The sequence below is a fragment of the Cyrtonyx montezumae genome, unplaced genomic scaffold (assembly GCF_038088225.1).
Source record: "Cyrtonyx montezumae isolate F1298 unplaced genomic scaffold, pur_monq_1.0 scaffold_8, whole genome shotgun sequence".
Lineage (NCBI taxonomy): Eukaryota > Metazoa > Chordata > Aves > Galliformes > Odontophoridae > Cyrtonyx > Cyrtonyx montezumae.
Window position 1 is genome coordinate 52,918,590 of NW_027072089.1, and position 27,006 is coordinate 52,945,595.

At 37.1% G+C, this 27,006-nt stretch overlaps 1 protein-coding gene across 4 annotated transcripts; it reads left to right on the forward strand.

The window, feature by feature from the left end:
- The first annotated feature begins 1,503 nt into the window (after positions 1 to 1,503).
- Positions 1,504 to 26,780, forward strand: SOCS6 (suppressor of cytokine signaling 6). Of its 4 annotated transcripts, none has more exons than XM_065751976.1 (3): positions 1,504 to 1,781; positions 19,695 to 19,788; positions 23,634 to 26,780. In XM_065751976.1, the coding sequence occupies exon 3, from the start codon at positions 23,759 to 23,761 to the stop codon at positions 25,364 to 25,366; it is 1,608 nt and encodes a 535-aa protein (XP_065608048.1). In that variant the 5' UTR covers positions 1,504 to 1,781; positions 19,695 to 19,788; positions 23,634 to 23,758; the 3' UTR covers positions 25,367 to 26,780. The 4 variants fall into 4 exon arrangements, with proteins under 4 accessions (XP_065608048.1, XP_065608049.1, XP_065608047.1 ...); XM_065751975.1 differs by lacking the exon at positions 1,504 to 1,781 and adding an exon at positions 1,798 to 1,910; XM_065751977.1 differs by lacking the exon at positions 19,695 to 19,788.
- Positions 26,781 to 27,006: the final 226 nt, after the last annotated feature.

The following is a 27,006-nucleotide window of genomic DNA, read 5'->3' on the forward strand; positions in this document are numbered from 1 at the left end:
GCCTTCCTTTCTCATGTGTCTCCCTCTTGGTTCCTGTTTGGATTAGGTTAGTGAACTCCCAATGGTTTATCTAGGAAAGGAGGAACCTACTGTGTTGAAAACAAGTCTTTTGCTTGCTACTTATTGCATTTTTTTTTCTTTGGACAACACTGCCGACCAGAATTCATTCACATTTTTCCTACTGATGGTGCAGGTTTTACACACTGGAGTGGTGTTTCATTAGGATTCCCAAATTACCCACTTGGAGATACTCTTAATTTTGTTTTGTTTTTCTTGCACTATTGATGACGTTTAACCGTAATTGTAAAACATATAGTTTTAACAAAAAACCATAAATAACACTAGGTACTTCATGTCTGAAGAAGCCAATGATTGTACTAATAAGATAATAATTTTCTTTTACAGCTCTTACTAGACACATCACTACCTGAAATGGTTGTAGCCTGCCAGCATCTGTGGTCGATCAGACACATAAAGAACTGTAGGACTCTTGGATGAGACTCAAGAAAATCCTCTGACACTCCTTAAACATCTGAGACACAAAAATGTAAATGCAATCAGGACACATCCTGACCTCAGATAACTCAGGCAATTGAGCAACTCACAGACCTCAGCCCACAAACCTTGGTTTCAGCAGAACAATTCAGGCAGCACGTATGTGAATACTCTCACAACCTTGTGAGTTTCGGTGATTACTTTCTAAACTTCATATCAGTTAAGCGTGTGAGTAATATATCACCAACTCTTTAAGATAAGTAAATTATGCATATCTTTGCAAAATCGAGTTCTATATTTGCATCAGTTATAGACCACGAGCAGGAAATGAAGGATGAAATAGCTTTAGAGGGTAATACTTTACCAGCTCGACATCAGTCAGCAAATATTACTTTCCACAACTTCCAAGACCTGTATTGTCCATGCATTTGAAATCTTCACCCCCTCACTCATCACTTCTGCCAGTCTCACACATCATAAAGTAGGAATTGTTTTGTCCTTTATTTGGCATTTCATTTTTAGAGAGAGACCGGCAAAGCAAACAAGCAAGCAGCCTGCTGGGTTGGAGCTCCTAATGCACAGCTGATGTGGCTGGAGTTCAGCGGCACTCTTCCCCAGGCAATCTGCAAAGCAGTGTCACACACAACAGTGCTTTTTCCTGCACTTCGAGACAAAATGGGACAGGAGGAGAGCGGACAGACAGCTTCCCCGCACCCATGGGCCAGCAGGGAGCTCCTGGCCTGGGGCAGCAGCTGGGGCTGGGCGGGAAGAATCCCTCAGAGTTTGCAGTACAAGCACAGCAGCACTCATCACTGACAAAAAGGAGCCCGCTATGAACATTATGAACTTTCACAGCCAGGGAGAGCCTCCAAAGAGTTGGGGAGGAACGCAGCTCCCCCGAAGCCCCGCAGCCACAGAGGGGGCGGCCCGGAGCCGGGGGAGGCAGAGCAGAGCCCGGGTCTCAGAGGGCTGGCGGTGGGGCGGCCGGGCAGGGCGGGAAGAAGCAGGCAGGGCTAGGTGGAGGGCGGGCGGCCCGGGCCGTACGAGCGGAGCAGTGTCTGCATCAGGCGGCGGCCATCGCGGGCTCGCCACCCCCGTGCGCCCCTCGGAGGACGGAGGGGTGGGGGCAGAGGAGGCGGAGGAGGCGGAGGAAGCGGCGGCGGCGCCAGGAACAGGGAGGCGGCGGCGGCGGCGGCGGCACGGCGAGAGAGGGAGGGAGCCGAAGCCGGGCCGGGACCCGCAAGAGCAACAGCGACTCCAGCTCCTCCTCCTCCTCCTCCGCCTCGGTGAGTCCTCTCCGCCGCCTGGGGAGGCTACTCGCCGCCTAGCCCTGATGCCGGCGCAGGCCGGGCCGCGCCGCCGAGGTGCCCGGAGAGAGGCCCGCACCGCGAGCGGGACACCGCGGCCTCCGCTGGGTGAGCGTCCCCGGGTCAGCGGGCGCCCTTCTTCCCCGCTCCTTCCCTCCTTCCTTCCCCCGGTGGCCGCCGATGGAGAGCCGGGGATGGGGACGGCGCGGTTCCCAGCTCGCCCGCATCCGTCCTCCCGAGCCGCGGCCCCGGCCTCCTCTCCCTTTGTTTGCGCGGCGCCCTGAGCCCGCGGCGGAGCCAGGCCCTGCGGAGGCAGCGGGGCTGCGGCGCGGCCTGCATGGCGGGCGGGGAGCAGCAGGGCCGGGCCCCCGCCTTGCAAGACGGGCCGCCGCCGGGCTCCCCGCCGTCCTGCTCTCACCTTCCCCGGGCTGCTGCCCTAGGGCCCCTGCTGTTGCTCGGTGCCGTGACGTGCCGAATTAGGCTGCTTCCTTTCCCCGACCTTCGGTCTTAGGTTTGCAGGGGGGCTGCTGCTGGGCTAGTCGCCAAGGGTGTCATTTTGTACTACTGCTGTCGGGTTGTGAAGGAGCTGCGGGGAAGGTGAAGCAGCAGATGTCATGTTATTGTTAGCTGAGGGTATACCGAGGGCTGCATAAGGGGTAAGGGAAGCATTGCTGGCTGTGACAGGCAGTACTTGAAAGCTTAAGACTTTTCTAAAAAATTCCCACAACAACAACAAAAACCCAAACAACGGGTAAGCAAGCAGAAACTTTACCAGCTTTTGTTATTCTGCCAACTGCCCTCTTCCATTCTCTTTCCCTAATGGTGTCACTTTGGTAAAAAATAACTGGTTCTGGCCCATGCCAACTCTGTTGCCTAAGAAAGACCTTTCCAAAACAGCAGAGAATGCTGCTGTGATGTGAAATGCTTTCACTGTGCCTTTCTTTTCCTTTAATTCTTTCATTTTCCCAAATTTTTAGAACTGTGCTAATTTTCAGCACAGTGTTTTCTGCAGAGAGGGTTACTCTGTAAAGGAGAAGGCACTAGCAGTAGAGTATTCTTTGGACAGGGAAAGTGTCTCTTCCAGTTATTAAACTCTTCTACCATTGTGATGAGGTCTCAGTTCCTCTTTCCTGCCTGCCAGTAATGCTTACACCACATCCTACCTCTCAGTACACCTGTAGTTAAAAATGCCTGCTGCAGGCCTCCTGTCTTAGGGATCTGCTTTCTATAGAAGTACTTGAGGAATAATTCTGCATTTCTGCCATGGCTGGACGCTATTTTTGTTTTATGTCAATTAGCCCATCCTTGGATTGTAGAAAATATGTAAGCTTTGGCATAATTACGAGATAAATTACTCTAGCTTGGCTGGAAGATGTAAACCACCGGAGAGTATTTAGGCATTTTTGGAGTCTTTCACAGCAGGAAAATAATTGTAGCTCATGGTTTTCTGTGTAACTTACGAAGGCAGATTTCAGCTTTTTCAAAGTGCTTACTTTAATGAAGAAGATCTTTAATGAAGTTCTCACTTTCTATACTGTATTTCTTGTTATGTCACGTCACACTAAGTTTGAAATTTAACTTAAAGCAGGCCCACCTGTTTTGCATGCTTAAATCAAGCACCTATTCCCTAACTTTTGAGATTTAAATAGATGTTGTTTATTTTTACTCCAGCAGTTAAGGTTCAATGTAAAATTAAACCTTAGAAGTATGAGCACTCATAGTATTACGTAGATATCTACATTTGCTAACTTCCACAGAAGCTTCCTACTGTAGAACAGTAGGGAAGAAGCACTATGTTGTTTCCCAAGCATTTGTGAGGTCTTCATGTTGCTAGTTATGTGCAACTGAGGGCTCTTTCAGCCTAAGTTACAATATAAGATGATCTTAAAAACTGACACAGTAAAACCTAAAAAATATACTGGCTTATACCATGCTGTTAATTTGTTTCTTCCTCAATTGTGAAGTGGGTCAGTCAGATACTTTGAATTAAACCTAGAAAAGGATGTTGGACCCCACTGCTGTAAAGGTAGACTATGTTACTCTGCTTAGTGCAGCGGAGTGTGAGTGGGCTCTCGATAAAGAGTTATTGAGAAGCAAGTTAGCTTCTTTGTTTTTATGAAAAATTCTATAGTGGTAGGGTAACTTGGGAATTGGTGTCTGAAAGTCTTGTTCTAGTAGAGTTGCTTTAAATTGACTACGTATTTGCTGCATCATTGCTGGCAAAACAGAGGCCATAGTTCAGGGTAATTCATTACGTACCTTATTTGCTGTTATTTTACTTCCTCTCTGGGCCTATGTAGTGCTGTTTCAGTAGTACAGCGTGCTGCAGGCAGGTGAATGATAGCAAAGTAAATGGAATGGAGACCAACCTTTGCTGGTGTGTCTCAGCTTGTTGATAGGGCTTTAACGTGTGTTAGCAACAAAACAGAGAGGATGGCTCCATTAGCAACAGAACAGAGAGGCATGTGATGCTGCAAGAAGGAAAATGTACTACAAATAGTATAAAACTAAATACAATGTAACTTGTGAGTGAATACTAAAGTTTATTGAGTGGAAATTGGATAGGGTAGGGACTGAAAAGCAGAGTAGAGTTCTTATGCAAATTGACTGTATATTTCAGTTAAGTTTCAAGAGAAATACGGAACTTTGTTTCCTCTTTATCATTATTATTATTATTTAAGAGAAATAACAATATCTGGTAATATTCCTCATCCTTATACTTGTTCCAGAATCTAATTTCATTCTAATTTAATATATGCTTATTTTATGAAATTACATATCCGTCTTCAGAAGACAATAAATGTACTTGATGTAGAACTCCTAAGTTTTTATGAGACTTTGTTGTGAGGGGCTCCTGTGGGTCCCACTGTATTTGCAGTAGCAATAGGCAAGTGAAGTATCCTGCAGAAAGAAAAAAAATCTGAAATTTTTCACTGACAATATTCAATGACAAAGTACATACAGTAGTAAGTTATTTAAAAAACAAGAGGATTGTGCTTGTAATAGGATAGTCATTCTCCATGTTTTAAAAGCAACTTCATTCCACTCAAATAAATATGCTTATAATGTGACAGACTCTAAAGATAGATGATGCTCAGTAGATCTCTTCTGCTACTGTTATTTCTCTGTTTTTCTCTGGAAATAGTTGGATTCAGAATCAAAGCATGTATGCTTGTGTTAAATGAATTTCTATGAATTTCTGTGTAAAGAATAATAAAACAAAGATGGCTCATCTACTTCAGACTCTCCTAGTAGTTAAAACCAAACCCACAAAAATACTGGACTTGAATTATTGCCCTGGAAGAAAATGTGAAGCTGACTGTATGTGAAATGTTGTCCAATACACTAAATATATAAAGTTGTGCAAACTTTGCTAGAGTATACACAGACTGATATTAAAAAGGCATCACAATACAGAATCTGATTCTGTCTGCTTACTGTCAGAATTAAGACTTTCAGTTGAGAGTTAAAAACTGAGCTCTGATTTCTTAGATTTGTTTAAGTTGCTTGAGTTTTTTTTTTTCTTCTACCAGTTTTCACGATTTTCTGACTTTTCTGTCATGTACGAGCATGTAAGGAATAAGCATTTGCAGCTCCAGATAGTTTCAGCAAGTTCTGAGGTGTATGGCTTTACAAATGTAACTACTGTTCTCTAGAGAATGTAGTATAGATTCAAGAACTTATCTTTCCTGTCATTTCTTTCTTTCTTTTTTTTTTTTTAAATAGTGTTATTTGCCAGAATTATTTTATTGGTTTTTTTTTTGTTGTTGTTGTTGTTGTTCTGGAAATACTGATATGAAATAGTGGCCTTTTCTGTGTCCTTAGTCATTCACATAACACTTTGAACTCTCAGGAGCTCAGTTAGCTTCGAGGATGTAAGCCACATATTATCTAAGAAGTTGTTCCTTGGTTGCTACATTGACAAGAAAACCATGCAAGTTTAGTATAAATCTTCATTTGGTTAGCGAGGATGCAAGTACATTAGCTGTCTTGTTCTGCCTCTGACATTAAAATTCTATTGAAGGGCTATGGAAAATGATCTTCTTGCTTGCACAAAACCCTAACCTAAAGATGCCATGTGTAGGTATTTCTGTCCAGCTGCTGCTCTTCAAGTATTGCTTCCTTTTGTGGATATGTAGGGCATGCAGAGCAGATGAGGTTTCTTGTCTTCTGATGAGACATTCTTTTCTTTTGTAATTTGCCAAGTGCAGTAAGTTGGCAGCTTTAGAAAATCTTAGATTTGTAAGGTATGTGGGCTTTTTGTTATTAACACCAAATAATTCTGCTGTAAACTGCTGTAAAACAGTTTTGGATGAGGGCCATTTTCTCTGGCAGTGAAGGTATAAATAGATGTTAGTGGGGTTTTTTTTTTGCTTTTTTTTTTTTTCAGAGTGGTCTCTAGATAAAAAAAAAAAATTAAACAATGAAAATGAACCTATGGATATTGTTAGGTAAACTGTACAGATACGTGTTATTTTTCTTTGCTTCCTAAAGCAGTATATAATCAACAGCTGTATTTGTATTATTTAACTTGCGTGGTATGAAATACCAATCTGTAGGAGGAATTGTGTAAGGTTTTGATGGTCTGAAGTTAATAAGGGACACATAGCTTGCAGATAAATGGATGAATTTTAACATTTGAGACCACAGAAGTAATACCTCTGTTCTTGTTCCTCAAGGATGTTCTGCATTACTTAAAACAATACATAGACTGTTACTCTTGATGACAGAATTGTTGAAAATGAGATTCTAGTCAGGCTTGCTTTTACAGTGTGTGATCTTTGTTTTTCATGAGTAGTTTTATTCTTAATTAATCTTGACGTTCTTTGGTAAATGTGCTAAAACAGCAGTTTGTAGGAGTCTTGAGTAGGTGATTTTTTTTTTTCCATCTCTAAAGCAGTCTGTATTCCTCAAATATGTTGAAAATAAATTAGTAGGCTATTCCAAATGTTTCTGAAGCATGCATGTTTGATCCCAGGATCTCTCTGAAATAGTGGTGAAGCTTGCTTTCCTTTTTGTCCTTCTGACTTGCCTTGGTAAGCACTACAAGACTGGGCAGTTACAAGCTGTGGTATTAACTGTGTTTCTGGCATTGATAATGGGCTTAATTCTCCTAGAATCCCTTACATGTTCTTTTGGTGATTAGGTATCAGATTAAAATGTTTAATAACTGAAGTAAAGAAATACAGATCAGTGGCATCAGGTAAAGGAGTTTTGATTCCAGAAATTTGCCTTATAGTGTGAGATTTGTAGAAGCTGCATTCCAGAAACAGGATAGGCAGCTTTTTAGGATGACACTCTTCTTTCAGGCACTGGTGAGAGCTCTGTGACTGAAGAATTCTCACTGGATTCACTGAACAGAAGCTGTTTGTGCAAGCATATTGGTTTTGATGAAACTTGCACTGGGAAAAGCTTACAGTCTGGAATTCTGGTCAGCCCAAGAAGGCTAATTCCAGAATAGTTGGTTTGTGCATTCAGAGGTAAAGTCTCTAGGCTGTGTCTCTGGACCTGTGTAAGGTGGGTGTTTAGTGGCTTTTTTTTCCCTCTCTTTTTCACTGTTCTCTTTTCAGTGGAAAACGGGGTAAAAAAAAAAAAAAAAAAAACAGTTCTGATCCAATGCATTTTCAAACTTTGATTTTTTTCCTCTTCTTGGCTTTAGAAAAGAAGAGACTATTTGGTTAGTAATAAATAATGTTGAGAAATAATTAGGGATTAGTCATAGGCCTTTGGCATGATTTTGGGCAAAAAATCTAGTTACTTGGGAAAATACATGAAAATGTAAATATTCTTCAGTCCCTTGCTGAAGGGTTAAGAGTCTATACTGAACAATGGCATTTGTTGTAGTCCTATTTGAAATTTAATTCAGTGATGTTCAAGAGAACAAAATGAAGGGGAGTTGTGTCATTAGGGAATCAGAAGCCTTGCATATTGGAATGTGCTTCTTGGAATTTACATCATTTTAAATGGTTTGTCATTGAAAATTGTGTGAACATTGAAATGTACGTATCTATTTTCATTTTTTAATTGGGTTAACACATTTATTTTATTTATAGTGTATATAAGTTTAAATCTATGCCAGAGAGAACAGGAGGAAAAAGCAGATTCTGTGTGCATATATATGTCTCTCTCTCTCTTTTCTTTTCTTTTTTTTTTTCTCTCCATGCTTGTAACTTCAAGCTCAGCTAGCTTTTGCAGCAGAGCTCCTGTACTCCTGGCTCTGCAGAAATTTGACCTTATCCTGGAGATAGCTATCTTAAGGGCTTTGTGTTTGTATAAATTTCATGCAGCATGTTACTTCATATAGACAGTAAAAACTTACTTTGATCCTGCATATAAAAATTTATACAGTCATGTGAAGATCCTCAGTTTAAGACTCCACTTCTTCAAGTGCAAGCTAAACATAATGTGCTATGAGCTCTGCCATTGAGTTAAATGTCTGTCACAAATTAATCTTTACTCGGTTGATACTAATTTTTAAAATAATCAGCTTACTTACAACTGTGAAAAATTTCTTAAAAACAACAGTAACAGGACAAACCCCAGACACTAATGACAAAGAAACAAAAAAACATCAGTGCAACAACAACGAACCTGAAAGCTTTCCAGTTTGCATCAGTACAAGACAGTGTCTCTCTAACAATTTTAAGTAGCACATTCTTTCTCCATTGGATGTGCTGCCTGTAGCAAGATGTTTCTAACTGCAGATTATTGCAGTGCAGGTTTGGAAGGGGCATGAAAAGAAGGAAAAAGAACCTGATCTTAATCATGAATAATTAAGAGTCTCTAGTCTGAGCCAAATTTGACCCAAAATGATAGAATTTGCATGCAGACTAAACTCTGTCAGAACTGGTACAGTCTTGTAAAAAGCTTAGACTCTGGCAAATTGGGAGTTCGTTAAAAAAAATTTGCTAAGAAGTTTTGCTCATGCAGTAAAAATTCTGTTCCTATTTCAGTCAATGCACTAGTTGTGCAGTGTTAATGGATGTGTTTTTTTCCCACTCTCTGGACTGAAAAGGACTGTCAATTTAGAAAACCTTTGTAAAGTTTTGCCTTTTTTTTTTTTAAGGGAAATAAAATTATTTTAAAAATAATAAAAAAAATAGTTTTATAACATTCAATGGAGATAACACTTTGTACAGGGGTGTTTACCTTGTGTATTTGACAGTACTTTGAAGACAGCCATTTCTACTGTTACCCTTATATGGCTAAGCTCTAAACCATAAAAAAGATAATTACTTTACTCTTTGTTCTTATTGGGCCTTCTGCCAGTGAAAATGGGAGGGAAAATATTTTAAATAAGCTGTGTTTTATGTTCTCATTTTCCCAAATGCAGAGCTTAGATTACTGTCTGCAGAGGGTCCTAAGAATTTGGAAATGCAGTCAGGATGTTCTGTCTGGTCAACACATCCAGGCTCTGCTGCCTGAGTGTGTTCAGAGAGCAGCTGCTTGCTTACAGGAGATGCTCTATGAGGAGGAAGTTTTACTCTTGGACCTCAACCTGACTAAGGATCTCCTGAAGTCCTCTCATCTTCTCTGCTTTGTTTCTTCCTGCTTGACTTGTCTGTAAATAAGACTTGATTTTTTTTTTTCATTAATTGAATCTGTGAGAGATTTGGTTATGGTATCAGATAGTGTTCAACATTCTGTGTATAGAATTGGTTAGACTTGGGGTTGAAAGCAGTCCTAACGTAATGTTCTGTGTGTATTTTAACACAGGTACCAGTTTAATTTTTAAGTCAGGAATACACAGTTAATAAATGAATCATGACAGCTTAGAAGGATCATTTCCAAATGTCTCATTCCAAGGGATTACTTCTTTCATAAAATTTTAAAACTTTCTTGAACATAAAGCTTTAAAACTATCTTAGCATTGTCTAGCAACAGACAGGCTAGCTTATCAATCACAGAGAGCCCAATTAAAATGCTGGGGATGCTAGAAACAGAATATATTGAAATGAGGATTAGAATAAAAATAATTTGGAATCTTAACAGTGGAAAAGAGAACAGAATTATGAGCCTTCTTCTGTCTTGTTTGTACATGCAGTACTTTAAGGAACATGATAGTACAAGATCTTTCTTCAGCTGCCTCCTATGTGAAAAATGTTCTGATTCTGAAGATTCTGGAAGTGTTTTCAGAATCTGCAGTGAAGCTTCATATATTGCTGTTGTATTACTTAAATATTGGCTTATCAAGGCACAATGTGAAGAATGTGATTAGGTATGTTACTATAATCTCAGCCTTTCATGTGCTTTGAGTTTTGAAAGAACAAGTGAGAATTCCCCCCCTCCCCTCAAATGCCTCCAAGTTTGATTGTATTCAGAGCTTAATATGATTATTGGGTTAGTTAGAAGTGAAGATGTGGGCAATAGAGATTTTGTGTACTTATTAAATATCATAAAACTATCAAATTTAATAATAAGCACTTAAGTAAGAGCAGATAATGGGGAGATTTTTTTTTCCAAACAAAAGGCATTCTTGGATTTATTTTCAGATTAATTGTTGAAAGCAGATTAAAATTTGACTTGCTCACCCCACATTAGTGATTTTTTTCCACTTGCAGGATATGCCAAGTAAGCTGAACTTGGCTGATCATTTTCCATGTAACATAGTTTTTAGAAAAATACAATTAAAATGATTTTTTCCAACTTTTTGAAGTAATTTTCTTCTGTGTTGTACTAGCTTGTGATTCTGCAGCTTGTAGGATGTTATTGGTGTTTATCAGTGCTGCATAAAAATCCAATGGTTTTATTTGGTAGTAACGGAAAATTATATTCTTTCATCATCAATGCAAGTTGTGAGATCACTTGAAAGAAGTAATTATTTCTTTATTATGGCAAACAAACAAACAAACAAACAAACAAAAACATCCAAATAACTGGATTTTCATCTGAAATCTATATTTTTAAACCAGAGTCTTTATTTAAACTTTTTGTAACACTAACTGCTAATGTTATGATTTGTATGTAACCAGGAAGATTGTGTAGGATACTTATGGAGTGCTGAATGTGTTCATGTTTCTGAGTTCAGTGGTTCTTTCAGCCTTAAAATCTAGATACCTTAAAGCATGATGAAGGTGGGTTTAAGAATCGGTTTGATAACTACTGAGTGTAGATAGAGAGGGAAGGAGAGAGACATAGTGAAGTGTATTGGGGAGAAGTTATAACTTTGCTGGAAAAATATTTTTGTATGCAAACATTTTCCTTGGCTTATGTTTTCCCTACTTTTCAGTACTGTCAGAGCCTCCAACAAATCAGTGTTATTCTCAATTGAGTTGCATAGATGTTCCAGAATAGAAATGAGATGCAAACATAACTGTGTGGAAGACTGGGTTCTTTATACCTGATGTATTGTATGCTCTTTTGCCTTTAAAATGGATTCTGAAGTGAAGTATCTTGTTCATCTTCTTGATACTGCTCTTTATTGGGGACCATATCGTAGTGAATGTTAAGCTTAGGTTCTACAGAGCAACATTAGTTGCAAAATTAAATACAAATTTACCTTAAACTTCTCTTGTTGGCATATACACAAATTGACTTTCTGGCCCAGTTCATCTTGCATCTTAAACTTTCATCACAGTAGAATATCTAGAACAAGAATAAGTGAGAATTTTCCTTCCATCATGTCTAGGACTGCTCTCCAGGTTGCTAGAATTTTTAGTATGATTTTTCTCATGAAGCAAAGTTCTTTTTTGATGTGTATGGATACTGAGAATGCTCATCCACTTCTTATGATTTCCTGAAGAAGTGTTTGTGTCCATATTTTATTCAACATGACTCTGAGGTGATGGTAGGCAGTTTCTTGTTTCCCTTTTAGAACATGCCTGAGGAGTGAGGCATAGCCACAAAGTAGGTATGGATACAGTTTTGCTCAGAGTACTGCTTTTGTAGTAAAAAATAAGGTGCAGGGCTGCTAACGAGGTTTTAATTTAAAACAACAGGAACATAAAAGTAACTCTAGTGTTTGAGTACTTCCTTGATTAAGCAGCTCTGTTTGTGTGAAGGGGAGAAACTTTTTGATGAAGATCTTAAATATAAAGTCTTAGTTTTTGTGAGCATGTAGGGAGCCTGACTCTCCTGTGCCCCGTGTACTTGCAATTCCTGTTGAGTTTTGGAGGAACTGCTTATGGTTAGGTACAGGGAAAAAAAAAAAACTTGGATGAAAATCAGATGCTTTAAATCTATTTTAGATAAGGCTGGTTGTTGTCTTGACCTTTGCAGTTTTGTCAAAATGTGCTTTACTTTGAATTGTATTTTTGGAAAGCAGGCCGCCAGCCTCAGATTAGTTGTGTCACAAGCAGAATGTGGTAGGAATTGTGAGAATACTGTCTCGCTGGAGACACCAGTTAGCAAAATCAGAGCTTGTTTCATGTCAGGCTTAAACTCTAGAGATGAATATCATCGGCCTATTTGTCTGTTTGAATTTACTTTCTTTAAAAACTTCAAAATTCAACAGAATGCCAGAAAGTTGAATCATTACTAAATAGAGGACAGTGATAGAAGGCATCTTGAAAGGTTGGGTATGTCAGAATGATGAAACCCAAAGTTCTTTGCTTGCTTATTCCTGTAGTCAGCAAATTCCTGAAAGGCAGCACAGGCTTTAGCCAATTGATCTCCTTAGTGTGTGAGAATTTGCTGCTGCAACCAAGTACTTGAGTCATGCTTATTTTGTTCTGTTGACATTACATACTTTCATGAAGATATGAGGGAGGTTTCAGTTTTAAATAGGTAGCTGTTCAAAATCCCCTAAAATTCAAACTCTCCATTACCTCAGATCACTCTACATCATGAGAATTCAGGTTTCAGAATTAAATTACCTTAATTTGTCCTATTGGTGCATAGACATTATTATTCAGCTTATGAATCCATTTAAAACAGTGGAAATTGAGCTCTCTGTGTTCTGGCTCATTAAGTGCAGAATGAAGCATTGAATGCTTATGCATTAACATTTAAGAGTCTGATATAGTGACAGTAAAAAATCCTTAATTAAGCCAATAATTCTGTTCGTGAGCTCTGGAATTTGGTGTTTAATTAGTATGCTGTAAGTAAATTGCAGGATCATATACTTCAAAGCTTGATGAAGAGTAGAATTGATGTAAACATTTTTATTTTCTGTATGAGGCAAGACTGAAAAGAATTGAACAGGCAACTTCTGGATTTTCTCAACTTCTGAGTTCTTGAACTTTAAACCCTGATGAAAGTTTTTAATGTTTCCTATGTAAATAGCTCAGATAAAGGATATAAAACCATGTTTTACATTATAGTGTTGTTTAAGAGGAAAAACAAAGGATTTTCCTTGCCATTAGAAGTTGTTTCAGAAGTTGTCTTTGATAGTTTTAGTGATATTTTTTAGAAATCTAGAGGAAAGTGAAATTGGCAGTGGAACTAGCAGATAGCAGAAATAAAACCTCAAATTTTCAATCAATAATGTTATATAGAAGATGCTTTAAATTGTAATGTTCTTGCTTGTGATTTCCCATTATAGTGATATAAAAAGTATTGCATTAGCCTTTCTTGTTTTGACTGTTACTCGGAAATAAAAACATCACATTAACAAATCACTTTTGCTTCTAATGAATATATTTGATATCTTGATGTTCTGAGGTGAATATATATATATATATATATTTTGTGTTATAGTGAAACAGTTTTGTGAATCACATGGCTTTGTGAGGACTGGAACTATTTAATCCCAGCTTTCTCCCTGGTCCTAGATAAATTTTTCAACTCTAGAGGAAGTTTCTCCTGTTTAACCTTGGTTTTCATTTTTCTAAGAATATATGAATTTTTGCAATGGTTGCTGTCTCAGTTGAGACTCCCTTTATGTGCTGAATTGATTAAAACTTTGTTTGGCAGTGCTGAAGGGAATGCAGTGCATACAAACAGAAAGAGCTTTGCTTGTTCAAGCTTTGTTTCTACAGAAAATAAGGCAAAACCCAACTGTATTGGCTGAATTAACTGAAGAGATTAGAATTGAGTAGGGAACTCAGTTTCTTAAGTAGTACATGTACTTTGTATGAGTTACTACATAAGTGTTTTATCTAGTTGTCATTTTTTCAAGGATTGAGAAATCTAGACTTGTCTAGAAGTAAATTTATTTAAATTCTGCTGATTCATTTTCATCTCAGGTACTTCATGTTTCACTTAATGTAAATCAGTCTTATACTGAATGGTAACATATACTTTGTTATGCTTGTTGTGTTTCTATTAATGATGTCTATTTGTAGTAAAACAATTGGTTATTATTTTGGAAAAAAGTGTTTAATCAACGAGTGAAAAATATATGAATTTCACACACACACACAAATGAGATTTCTTTCACTTCACACAGCCGAAGAATTTAGAGAAGAAAGCTGTTTCCATATATAGAAACTAAATTCTGTGTTGCTTCAGAATTTTCCACTGTGAGAAATTAAGGAAAAAAACAGATTTAATATGCTTAAAAATTAAAGGGAGTAGTGTGTGCAAGTCTGAAATTCATTAAGTCCTTGAGTTGTGTGGAAAATGAATGCTTTTACATGAGGCAAGTATTATGCTATATTGATATATTTTTTTTTATGTGATCTGGAGTAGAACGTTAAGATTGTTGTGGTGCCTTGTGGTAAATACAGTTTATTTGCTCCTCTGATAATTAAGTAAAGAAAATCTGAAAGCAGAAGTCAATCCCTTGTTTATTGCCTCTTCCTCCTCTGTGTGCTTTGAGATTTAAGGGAAACGTATGAATGTTGTACAACACTGAACTTTATATACGAAAGATTTTTTCACTCCTTTTTAATCAAGATCGCCTTGTGTTCTCTTTCCCCTCAGACTATAAATGGGTCGACTTCTCTATTTGTATGACTTTCTATTTACTGTAAGGGTTAACTGCATTGTAAAGGATTGACGCATCTTAAATTGAGAGGATAGAGCAGTATCTTCTAAGGGAAAGAAAGCTTTTGTTATTGAAAATGGCACGGTAAAGGTGGTGAGAGTGGTAGCTGCAAAGATCTTGGAGAGCTGTCTACTTGATCATGTGAATTTAAAGAGTGTTTCGGCCCCAGTCAGAAGCTAATCTCTCTGAGGTTAATTTGAAGCCACAGGTGTAGCCTTAATGAGTTGCAAGATCCAAGGCAAGAGTAGTAGGAACTAAAGTGGTGTAATATTGCTTTGCTGTTTGTGCGTGGATCTTTTAGATGAGCTGAAAATTAGAGTGGGAATCTTAAGTCAAAGATCTTCATTTGTTGATAAGGCAATTAGTCTCCATCAGTTTATTTTAAAAGCTTGTTTTAGCTTCTTTTGTTTCAACTTGTGCATGTATTAAATCTCCATGGAATAAGATGATTATTATTTTTTTAAGATGAAACTTAGAGTTTTAACAGTGCTTCTTTTGCTACTTAGTGGAGTTTATTAGATATCTAAATTTGGATTATTGCTTGAAGAAAAATATGTTCTTATTCAACTTATTTTAATTAATAGTAACTTGAGGTACTTTAACAAAGGGAATTTTTCTCTTTGATATTTAGAAAGTAACTTTACTACCTTGAAAGTATTTATGCAGGATATTTTTCTGTTTTTGTACTTTGTTGATGCTACATGAATGTTATCTGTAGCATTAAAGGTCAGTATACCTATGTAGATTACTTCTTTAATGTCAGATAAATACAAAATAAAGTGGGGAAATGAGCAATTTACAGCTTGAGGTATTAGTTTTACAAATATGTGCTACAAAGCCAATGGTCAGCTAGATAGTGTGCTTAAAATAACATTTAGTTTTAACTGTAACTTTTTTTAATGAATGTGACTGGAGTTTTCTTGACTTTTTTTTTTTTTTTCTTAAGAAGAACATAGTTATCATTGCCTGTCATACTTCTTGGTTGGTGCTATGGTGTACAAGACCATTTCCTCCATATTTCAAACTCATTTTCTTAGCAGCTGAAGTGGACAGACAACTGTGGTTATTATTACAAATTAGCAGCTCTTAACTTTGAAAGAAAAGTATAAAAATAGGTTTATACTGACAAGAAGTATGGTGAATTTATGTGATGGTGGTGTTTCTGTTACCTTTCCTGGAATTTCCTCCTGCCCCTTGTGTTTCTTATATTTTGAGTATTTTTGAGGATGGAGATGCTCATGTACATATGTTAACTGAGAGTTATGTTTCTGTATTGCCTTTTCAATGTGTGTCTAGTGGTTTATGAAGTTGATTGCTGACACAGGTTTGGTTTGAGAAGCTGAAAATCAGTTTGATCATGTATGAATGGTAATTCACAATACCTGTTTTATGCCCTCATCAAAATAGCTGAGAGCATCAGGCCCTTTTCAGCAGGTTTTGTTTGTATTTTAGAAGTTCTCTACAGTGACAATATTTCTACAAGAAGAAGAGAAGCACCTTCCTGAAGTAGCCCAATATGAAAGAGATGAACTTTTAAAGGAAAATCACCATTAATACAAGCCAACATGAAATGATAATATCCAGCTCTTGCATATCTCGGTGTTTTCATTCCTTCTTCGAGAGGGACTCAAAGACTCAGAATCATGTCATTTGTCGATAATATTTAAAGAATGGTCAGGTTATTGCTGACCACAGAATCACTTTGAGAGAATATTCTGGTTGATTTTTTTCTTTCTTTCTGGTACATGCTTTAAACGGTCAGGTTGTGCTTCTAAAATTACTTCTGGAACGTATCAGGGTTCAAAAAGAAGCTATGTTTCTAGTGCCTGCATTCATGTGATGGGATAGGTTATGTTCTTTTCAACAAGTTCTAGGATTCAAGTATTTGTTTATACTTTTCCATGAAAAAAAGCATAGAATTGCATTTTTTACTGATTGCCCTTCCCCTTCTTTAGTTTTTGCTGTTTTCATTTCAGACACTATTTTTGCTCTCAAATAAATAGACACAGAATCAGTTCATTGTCCAAAGTGTTAAGTTATTGTAAACTGTGCACTGGCTACTACAGGTAACTTGACACAAGTCTTTAGCAAATTTGTTTGAAAACTTACTCCTTTTTAAAAAACATGTTATTGGTTTATAGCTAAATGAGAAGCTGGTTTGTAGAGCATTGTAGTCTTGCAACTCTTCTCTGACTCCTCACATAGCTGTTCTAATGTTTAAGACAATTGTGTAAACATCTCAGATAAGCATGAAGTCTTCCTTGTTACCAAGCTAAGGGTACCAGCATACCTTACAACTGAGAAGTGTTATGGTATATGTACCTTCTCTCAGGAAGAAGTGGGATGGAGTCCCACTTGAAATTCTTATCCTGTGGTAAATCTAACCTTTGCTTATTAAACTAAACGTAATTTTTGCTGACAGACAGCTTGGTGCAGGCTGGTAAAATAACAAGAGATGAAAATTGAGCCTGACTGAGCATTATTCTCATTCTCAGTCTGCTTCTGCATGAAAAAGAAAGGGAAAGATTTATGTGCACTTGATGGATATGATTTCCAACAGAGAAAGCACAACTGCTATGCAGGACAGGTTTCTTTAGTAACTTCTCTCATTTGATTCAGCAGAAATGTTTCACTTTTTCTCTCTGTTGATTTGGCATGAATGTGTTTGCTCTGTTATTTTTGCTTCCTCATTTTCCCCTCACTGTTCATCAGGGTCTGAAAGCCAGCTTAGGATTTTATTTTTCCCCAAGTTTTCTCAGCATGCTTGAAATTCTTTTTAGCAGTATACTGTGTTATTGAATGTCCACTTAAAAGAAATAATGGAAAATAGTTCCTGTCCCACTCTTAGCAAGAGTATAAGAAAGTACAGTGTGCTTCGTTCTGTCTTTTGGCGTTGATTCCAACCTGTTGGTGAGAGGTTTAGCAGGAATGAATGAGATGGCTGCTTTTGTAGCTGTCACCCACTTGCCTCCCCAGGGGTCACTTCTATCACAGCAGTGCTGATCTAATGATACCCAACTGATCTTGAGCTGATAATTTCTGCCTTGTGACCTTGTTAGCTAGCTCCGATTTCAGCTTAAAATACCAGGTGAATGTGCCTGCGGTAGCTCAGGAGCAGACACGAAGCCCAGTCCATCCTTGTATGAAGGCGATGGAGCTTTGGATAAAGATGTTTAATGTTAGTAACTGGCCTTGGCTATTGTACTTATGCAATTATTGTAGTTACAGAACTGTATATACACAGATGAACTGTAATACAAATATGCCATTTAACACTCCTCAGTAACTCCCCATAGGAAAACTACCAATCAGATAGAAATATTCTGTCCTGCAACCAAATATGGAAAAGAAGAACAGGACTTACTGCAAGCAGGCATGGATTAATAAAGAAGTCCAGATCTCCAGATCAAGAAACATCCTTTTCCTACAGAAACTGGCAGTCAGGGTAAACAGTTCTGTTACTGGTTTTGCATGAAATTAATACTAAGGATGGATAGTGGTGAAGAAAAGTCTTTCTGTTGATTTCTTTTTCCTTATTACTTTGCCCCACTTTTCTGCTTATTATCTAAGGCATACCTTGCTTATTCTTTGATAGAGGTTGGGGTTTCTATGCATAATACCTATTCAGCTCTATTGGGCTTTAGAGAAACAGGCACATTTCCTCAGCTGTTATCTTAGGAGGTAGATGTTTGTCAAGGATTTATGAGCCAGTTTGGCTTGGTTCTGTGACTAATGGGGCAGGGGAGCCACAGAGTCACGCCCTCGGGAAGGAGGAGAAGGGAGAGGGTAGGGAGATGGGCCTATAGACAAAACAGCAGCAACAATCTGAGGAGAAAAACTGATTTACTAAATAAGATATTGGAATGCAAAATCACACAATATAATACAATATAATTGAAATTAAAGCTAATAAATCAAATAAAATGAGAGAGTGTCCAAAAATGAAGACCTTATTCTAAAGCTGAAGGCAAGATGACTAGGTAGCTCCAACTGTGGACAATGCAGCAAAAGAGGCAGTCTCAGGACTTGTGTGCAGTTTTGTCTTTGTGAGTGGAAAACAGAAATGCAAAGTCCTCTGGGGTATGTAGTTCTTCTTCCCTTCTGAGAAGCAGGTACCTGGAAATTCTGCAGTCCACGGAACTGGAGCATTAATTCTTTTAACTTACAGTGCTTTACACGATGTTATGATGTGGAATACCAATAACAAAAATCATAAAACCATGGCAATATTTAAACTGGTGGTCTACAGAATTTACAGTCTGTTCAAGTCTTCGACTTCTTAACTTAAAAATAGGGGGTGTTAAGTATTTCTGAGTGGTTATAAGAGTAGAAAGCAGTTCTTTACCTTTTTCTATTCTATATGAGGATGTGTATCTGAGTTTATTTATGCTCAGAAAAGAAGCAGGTATTCAAGAGAGGATGAGATAGACTTCCATAAAATTCATATTTATTTTAAATGTGTTCATCCATTACCAACCACGTTACTATGAAAACTGTCTATTTGTTTCGTTGTGTTCAAGGTAGTCTGAGCTTTCAACATAATAGTGTGTAGTGGAATTTAGATGAATTCATTTTAAGACTTCTTTTTTAAAGAGTAATATAATGTAGGTGTTTCCTTGAAGATCCGGAAAGTGATAAACCTTACCATCACTATATGCTAGTAGCAAGTCTAGTCAGAAAGCTGGCACAGTGTATTTAATAAAATGTTATGTAAGAAAATGATGGTGTCTGAAATAGATATTTAGTCTCTCTTTGATTTCAATGGATATAATATATGTAATTTCTGTGACTAAAACTACAAGGAAATGGAAGAAAATATCTTGAATTGATGTTTTCTGTTACCTTCTGGTGTGAAGGTATAGCTTCCAATGATATAAAAACTTCATTATTAAATAAAAAGAATGGGAACATATGTGTAGAACTACTTCCTAGTAATTTAAGTCAGTAGGTTTAGGAATGCTGAAATATATATAGATATTTGGGAATTTACAAACTACTTCTCTTGTAATCTGTGTTTCCTTAAGATGCTGTTGTTGAGATGCCTTGTCAAGTAATGGATGGGTATATTCTAGGAAGAGTTTGGGGACAGTAGCAGAATGACGCTTCATACTTCTGCAGGTAATTATTCTGGGTTTTATTCTCTTACTGTAATGAAAATCTGGTATTTGTCACACTCCAGGAATGCAGAAACTTTTTGTTTTGTTTAAAGATACTTTTTTATGAATATGAAATAATTGTTAAAAATGTAATGAATGTGAAGTACGTTACTTGGTTTGTGTGGTGTGATTCCAAAGAAACACATTATGGTACAACATTTGCAGCTTATTCTATCATTTGCATTTTCTTCATAAGCTGAATGCTCTTCTGTGTAATAGCAAAATTAGAATTAACAAATCTTAGTACTGCATTGGAAGCTGGAATTCCTAGATATTTTCAAATGTGAATTTTTATGTGAAGTCCTTTGAAAATGTTAAGTTTAATCAAAATTCAGACAGTACAAAAGATTTAAAGTCATAGAACTGCAGGATAATTCAGTTTGGGAGAAATCTCAGGACATCTTAAGTCCAGCATCCTTGTAGCCGTGAGATCAGACAAGGTTTCTTTAGTTTATGTAGTTGGCTCTTGGAAACCTACAAAAACAGCTACTACTCCACTCTGGGGGATGTGTTCTCATTGTGGAAAAGATTTTCTTTTTGCAAAGTTGGAGCTTATAAATCACCAGATATGTATTTTTTGTGATTGTTCCTCCCCTGTCTATGTTATTCTCTTCAGTGTAGCTCCATGCACAGTCGTGCCAAATGTTCTGAAGCAAGACTCACTTAGCTGAAATTTGTAAATGATGCTGTTCTTACTGTGATTCTGCATAAATATTGTATCTATTCTAATTGATCTCCAGACTTTTCAGAGGAAAATAATAAATGAAGTTAAGTGCTATTCTGTTTCACTTTACAGAAATAAATGAGCAGATTAATATTTCTTTTAGGAAAGTTTAAGCTATCTGAAGCACTATTGAGTAGTAGTACCATAGAATATTTAGTGATGGTATTTTTATTAACACCTGACAATTCAATTGTGACATAGTCACAAATTGCATTGTGTTGTGTATTTGTAGTATTATTGTTTTTGTCCCAGCCCTGAAAAGTTAATGCTATTTTATTTTGGTAGTAGTATGTTCTGGCAGCATTTTTTATGATATTTATCTCAGGAAATGAGTATACTAACCTGCAAGTATGAAATAAATAGGAAATGATAAAGGCCATATAAATGATCATTTTTGTTGTTCTGCTTTTAAATACAATGCATTGATATAAGTATTTGACTGTATGTCATTGCAAACATTTGGTAGCATCTAACAAGATTTCAAACACGGCTACTTTTAGCCTTCATTATTTTTCTTACATTTAGTTCTAGTGTAATAACAGTATATGAGCACATGACTGACTCTTCAGCTAAGCAGCCTGTAAAGCTTAAGCTTTATGCCTGCTCATTAATAGTTCATGTTTTGACTAGTATGTTTGTTTTTTTTTCACCTCAATATGAGACATACAAATTTAACTTGATCATTTTTAACAGCATAAACTGGATCATAGTATTTAATGGATGGTAATCTAATAGTCCTGGTATTTTCTGTCAGGATGCCTATGTTTTATCAATTTGCATAATTTTAACGATTTGGAAATGAGCTTGATTTGAAAGTTGATAAGCCAAAATTGCATTCTGACTGTTTAATCTGTGTTAACTTTTCTTTTTCTGCGTCTGATTAATCTGCTTTCAGTCACAGTGTTTGAGTATTTCTGCTTACAGTAACTAAGCTTTTGAGTGCATTAATGTGCTTCAGAGTGTATTCATAGTTACAAATACCTGCCAGAAAAATTTCCAGTGGTGTTCCTAGTTTGACTTCTTAAATGCACAGTACAGCAGATGGCACTGGAAGACCACATCTGTGGAAGACTTCAGTGGTGCTATAATTCTTAGAAAATACTAGTGAAGCTGTTGCAATGCTGAGTTGTGATGAAATTCAGCAGCTCATTTCAGTGTATTCCAAGAAGGAATGCATGCTGAGCTCTTCTGTTTCAACTTCTGTAGATGCAGACAGTGAAAAAATTTATGCTTTTGAGTATGTGAGCCTATCTCATATTGAAGACTGCTTAAACATATTAATATGTAATGCAGAATTACAACTTTGTTTTTTTTTTTTTTTTAAATACGTATGAAGAATATCTGGATCAGTTGGAGTATTTGACTTCATGATAATTTTGCTTTTTCTATCTTGGATTAAAAAAAGAAAAACAACGAACATTTAAGATGTTATAATGTACCATGATTTCCATTTAGATAAGACTTGTTTAGAGTTTTTCTCTGATTGATTGGTGTGCTCAGTTTGCTTCAGAGAGTTTTGGCCAGGACTGTCATTCACTGGATTTCATCTTTTCCTGAATTAATGGGCTGGACTTCTGAATATATATATACACTGTGTCTGTGATTTATATTTGAACTACAAGTCCTTATAATTTCTTTATGTGAAATATCACAAGTATAGAAAGAGAGTTTCAGGAGTTTTAGTAGTAATGCATTTTGCTCAATTAAAAATATTGGCTGTTAATGTAGACTGGTAAGCATAGAAGATGCTTTGTTCAAGCATACTCAGTAGTCATTCTCAGATAACATTTTCATTTCTTTATAAATGCTTCCATAGAGATTTATCTGTTGAGATTATTTTAGATATTAGATTTCTATTTATAAAAGCAGAACATGTCTTTGAAGTAGTGTGATGCAGATGGTGAGGAATTGAAGGTTAGGATACAAATCCATGTAAATCAAGCTTCAGTGTTTCTGCTGAAATTTTTTTATGAGAAAAATATTCTGTTTATGAGAAAAAGTTCAGAATCCTTAGATTCCTTTCACTGTCTTTTACTTTTTTGTATGATTCTTTAGCATTTGTTTTCTTGAAGTCTGCAAAAGTTGGTCTCTCTTTTTCAACTGGTTATGTGTCCCTCTGTCTGTCTATCAATTTTAAGATTCTTGGTCTCCTTCAGTTTGCCATACTTAGCCCAGGGCCAAGTTTGCTGCTGCAGTTTGCTGCTAGCATGCTGTGTAATTTTATGCTTGTGAAATAATGATTGCTACTAAAAGTATTCTGTACTTTCAAGGCAGAAACAACTTCCCAATCTCCTCTATTTCCCATGTTGTTCTCCCCTCTCTGCAGGGCTGATTGCTTTGACTGGTTTAGCCAGTGCTGAAGAAAAACAAGCTGAAAAATCAAGCTTATGGGCATGTGTTTGTATGTGTACACATGACTATAGAAAATGCCAGGTGGAACAGTTGCCTGGGACTTGATAAGGTGTGTCCACTTAGTCTTGGCAGAAGTACTATGCAGCAGTAGTAGTACTAGGCAGTGAAAGCCTGTGAATTGACCTCATTTCTGACTAACAGTTTGGAAATAATTTTTCTTTCATAGAGATTTGGGAAAGAACTTCCATTATTTTCTCTTGGTAGATGTTATTTTGCAGTTAAATTATCTCTGTTTTCACTGAGTTGAATTTTCCTATAATTATGCAATTACTTGAGACCTTTGTTGGGTGGTGTATCTTGCTTCATTTTATGTTCTGCAGTTATTTTTGTAGGGAAGTTATACATGCCTTCTGAAATATAGTGGCGTTTCTTCACTGTTTTACACATGTACATTAAATATATGTGCGTGTGATATGTGTGTATTTAAAAATAACATGATACAAACAGAATAAAGTTGTGGAAGTCAAGGCACCAGTAGCAGATTCACTATCTGACCTTCACTGAGAGAGAGTCAGCTCTCTTTCTATCCTCTTATTGATGTCTTTTATTTAAGTACTACGATTTCTGTTTTGTTTAGAAGAAAAACAAAACAAAAAACAACAACAAAAAAACCTTTATGGATTTTTAAAATATTTCTTTTGTGAAGTTGATTGTTTTTTATTTGCTTCCAGGAGATGGCTCTTGAAGTTAAATGAGGCTGGATAAAACACATAAATGAAGCAGAAGCTGCTCTGCATGCGTTAGGGCTATATCACCACAAGCACTGCTGATCAGCCAGACTTGGTAACTTGTCATAATGAAGAAAATTAGTCTCAAAACAATTCGCAAGTCCTTTAACTTAAACAAAAGTAAAGATGAAAGTGACTTTGTAGTGGTTCAACAGCCATCGCTAAGTGAATTTGGAAAAGATGACTCCCTGTTTGGCAGCTGCTATGGCAAAGATTTGGCTAGCTGTGAAGTCAATAGTGAAGATGAAAAAGGAGGTAAAAATAGATCAAAAAGTGAAAGCTTAATGGGTACATTAAAAAGGAGGCTTTCAGCAAAACAAAAGCAAAAAGGCAAAGGCAGCACACCATCTGTAAGTTCTGCAGATGATGACGCCTTTTCTTCATCATCTGCTCCAATAACATTCAAAGATGTGCGAGCTCAAAGACCTCTGAGATCCACTTCTCTCCGTAATCATCATTACAGTCCAACTCCATGGCCCCTTCGACCTACGAATTCAGAAGAGACTTGCATAAAAATGGAAGTGAAAGTCAAGGCCTTGGTCCATTCCTCTAACCCAAGCCCAGCACTGAATGGCGTTCGAAAGGACTTCCATGACTTGCAGTCGGATAACGTGTTCCAGGAACAAAACAATGCATTAAAAAATACGGAATCTCAGAATGGGGACTTGCATCTTCATATTGATGAACATGTGCCTGTAGTTATTGGATTAATGCCTCAGGACTACATTCAGTATACTGTGCCTTTAGATGAGGGAATGTATCCTTTGGAAGGATCACGTAGTTACTGTCTGGATAGTTCCTCACCCATGGAAGTTTCAACTGTTTCTTCTCAAGTGGGGGGGAATACTTTCCATGAAGAGGAGAGTCAAGTGGATCAGGATGTAGTAGTTGCACCAGATATCTTTGTGGACCAGGCGGTGAATGGTTTGTTGATTGGTACCACAGGAGTCATGTTGCAAAGTCCAAGAGTTAATCACATGTCAGATGTCCCTCCACTTTCACCTTTGCTACCTCCAATGCAGAATAATCAAATCCAAAGGAACTTTAATGGATTGAATGGCACAGATGCCCATGTGGCTGAAAGTATGCGCTGCCATTTGAATTTTGATCCTAATACGGCCCCTGGAGTTGGAAGAGTTTATGATTCTGTACAGAACAGTGGTCCTATGGTTGTAACAAGTCTCACAGAAGAGTTGAAAAAACTTGCAAAACAAGGATGGTACTGGGGCCCCATTACACGTTGGGAGGCAGAGGGAAAATTAGCAAATGTGCCTGATGGCTCATTTCTCGTTCGAGATAGTTCTGATGATCGTTATCTTTTAAGTTTGAGTTTTCGTTCCCATGGAAAAACACTTCACACTAGAATCGAACATTCAAATGGTAGGTTTAGCTTTTATGAACAACCAGATGTGGAGGGGCATACGTCTATAGTTGATCTAATTGAACATTCGATCAGGGACTCTGAAAATGGAGCTTTCTGCTACTCAAGATCCCGATTGCCTGGATCTGCAACTTACCCAGTGAGACTAACAAATCCAGTATCTCGGTTTATGCAGGTGCGTTCTTTACAATACCTGTGTCGTTTTGTAATACGTCAGTACACCAGAATAGACCTGATTCAGAAACTGCCTTTGCCAAACAAAATGAAGGATTATTTACAGGAAAAGCACTACTGAAAGCTTATGGGAATCTTGCATCTTGCACTTTGGGAACAACAACAACAAAAAGAGATTGAATTACAGTTTACAGACTTTCATTATTATCAAAATCTTTTGCTGCCATAACAATATTTCATTTTTGTGTGTAGAGGAAAGGTAATGCATTTGGATTTGTTTGTTTTGGGGGGTTTGTGTATTTTGGGGGGCTTTCTTTTTTCTTTTTTTTTTTGTGAAAAATGATCTCAAGTTTATTTTTAGAAGTGTGAAATAGCTATCTTTCATCAATGTGCAGATTAATCACAATGTGAATGATCAAATTCTCCTTAATCTCCCCCAAGTCCTTTGCTGCTATCCACTGTGATTTTTATGCATTGAAAGCACATTTCATGTGTATTCAACCATAAGTAAAAGTCAAATGAAACTACTTCAATGGATTTTTATTCCTCTAACATAGCCCGTTTGAAAAAGATGATCATGGTTAAAAACATTGGTATTCTAAATTAAGGAATTTACATCTATGTTAAAAATGATTTCTTAGTTTCCGAATTAAAAATTCCTATAGAGATATGCTATGATGTGGAATTTAACAGAGCTGTGCGATAAAGACATGCTTATGCAGCAGATATCTTAAAAACAAACAAAAAAAACAAACCCAATAAAGAACAAAACACCTTTCTCGTAAGCCTTGTATTGTCTGTACACTACTTTGTGTTTGAGAAATTTGATTAAGCTTTTGTATTGTCTTATATTTTGTTCTTCTAAAAATGGCCTTTGAGAGAAGAAGTCTGTGAGAGTCAGTTCATCATACCTATGCGGAAGTTGTAGTATCAGGATAACATCAAGTATCTTTAAATGCCATCAGTTAAATGAGCAAACTCCTACCAGGTCCCCTCCTTCTGTTGTTTACCCTCTTACCTCCCTTTGGGCAAAAAAATGCCCTGAAATTATAGGAAGACTCTAGGAAAAACTTTCATTGAAATAAAAATTGATAAGCCATTTCAGGGATTGGATAAAACTTCTAGCAGGAGGATTTCTGCAATATTTATTGAAAATACTAGAAGTTCCAGCATTTTCCATTTTTTTCTGTATTTTTCACTTCTGAAATGCAATATGCTAATGTTATTTGGATCATTTATTCCATTTTTTTATATATATATATTCTTTGAGGAGAAAAAATAGGACTAGTAATATTTGGGATGGAAGTTGCTTAAAATGAATCTCCAAAGCTCTATTCTCATAGGCCCTGATACTATGGGGAGAAGAGATTTGAATATATATTGACCACAGAATATATTTCAGTTAACTGTCATGAAATATATTTTGACATACGAAATATTAAATCAATTAAGTAAATGTTCATGATATCTGTCAAAGATTCTGGCATTTGAAAAGCTTATAGTTATTCTGACATTCTATAGGGAAGAAAGGCTTTCAGTTGGGAGTACAGGTTCTACAATGTATTAATTCATTCATGCCATGTTAATCCATGGCATTTTTCTTTTTTTTTTTTTATTTTTTTATTTTCCTCCCCCTTCCTCCCCATGATTCTATCCCATTTATGTTAAAGGGATCATTGCTAACTGGCTTGAGAGGGAGGCTCACTGCCACCCTCTGTCCCTTGATTTTACTATTTATGAACGTCATCTTCCCTATCTCTG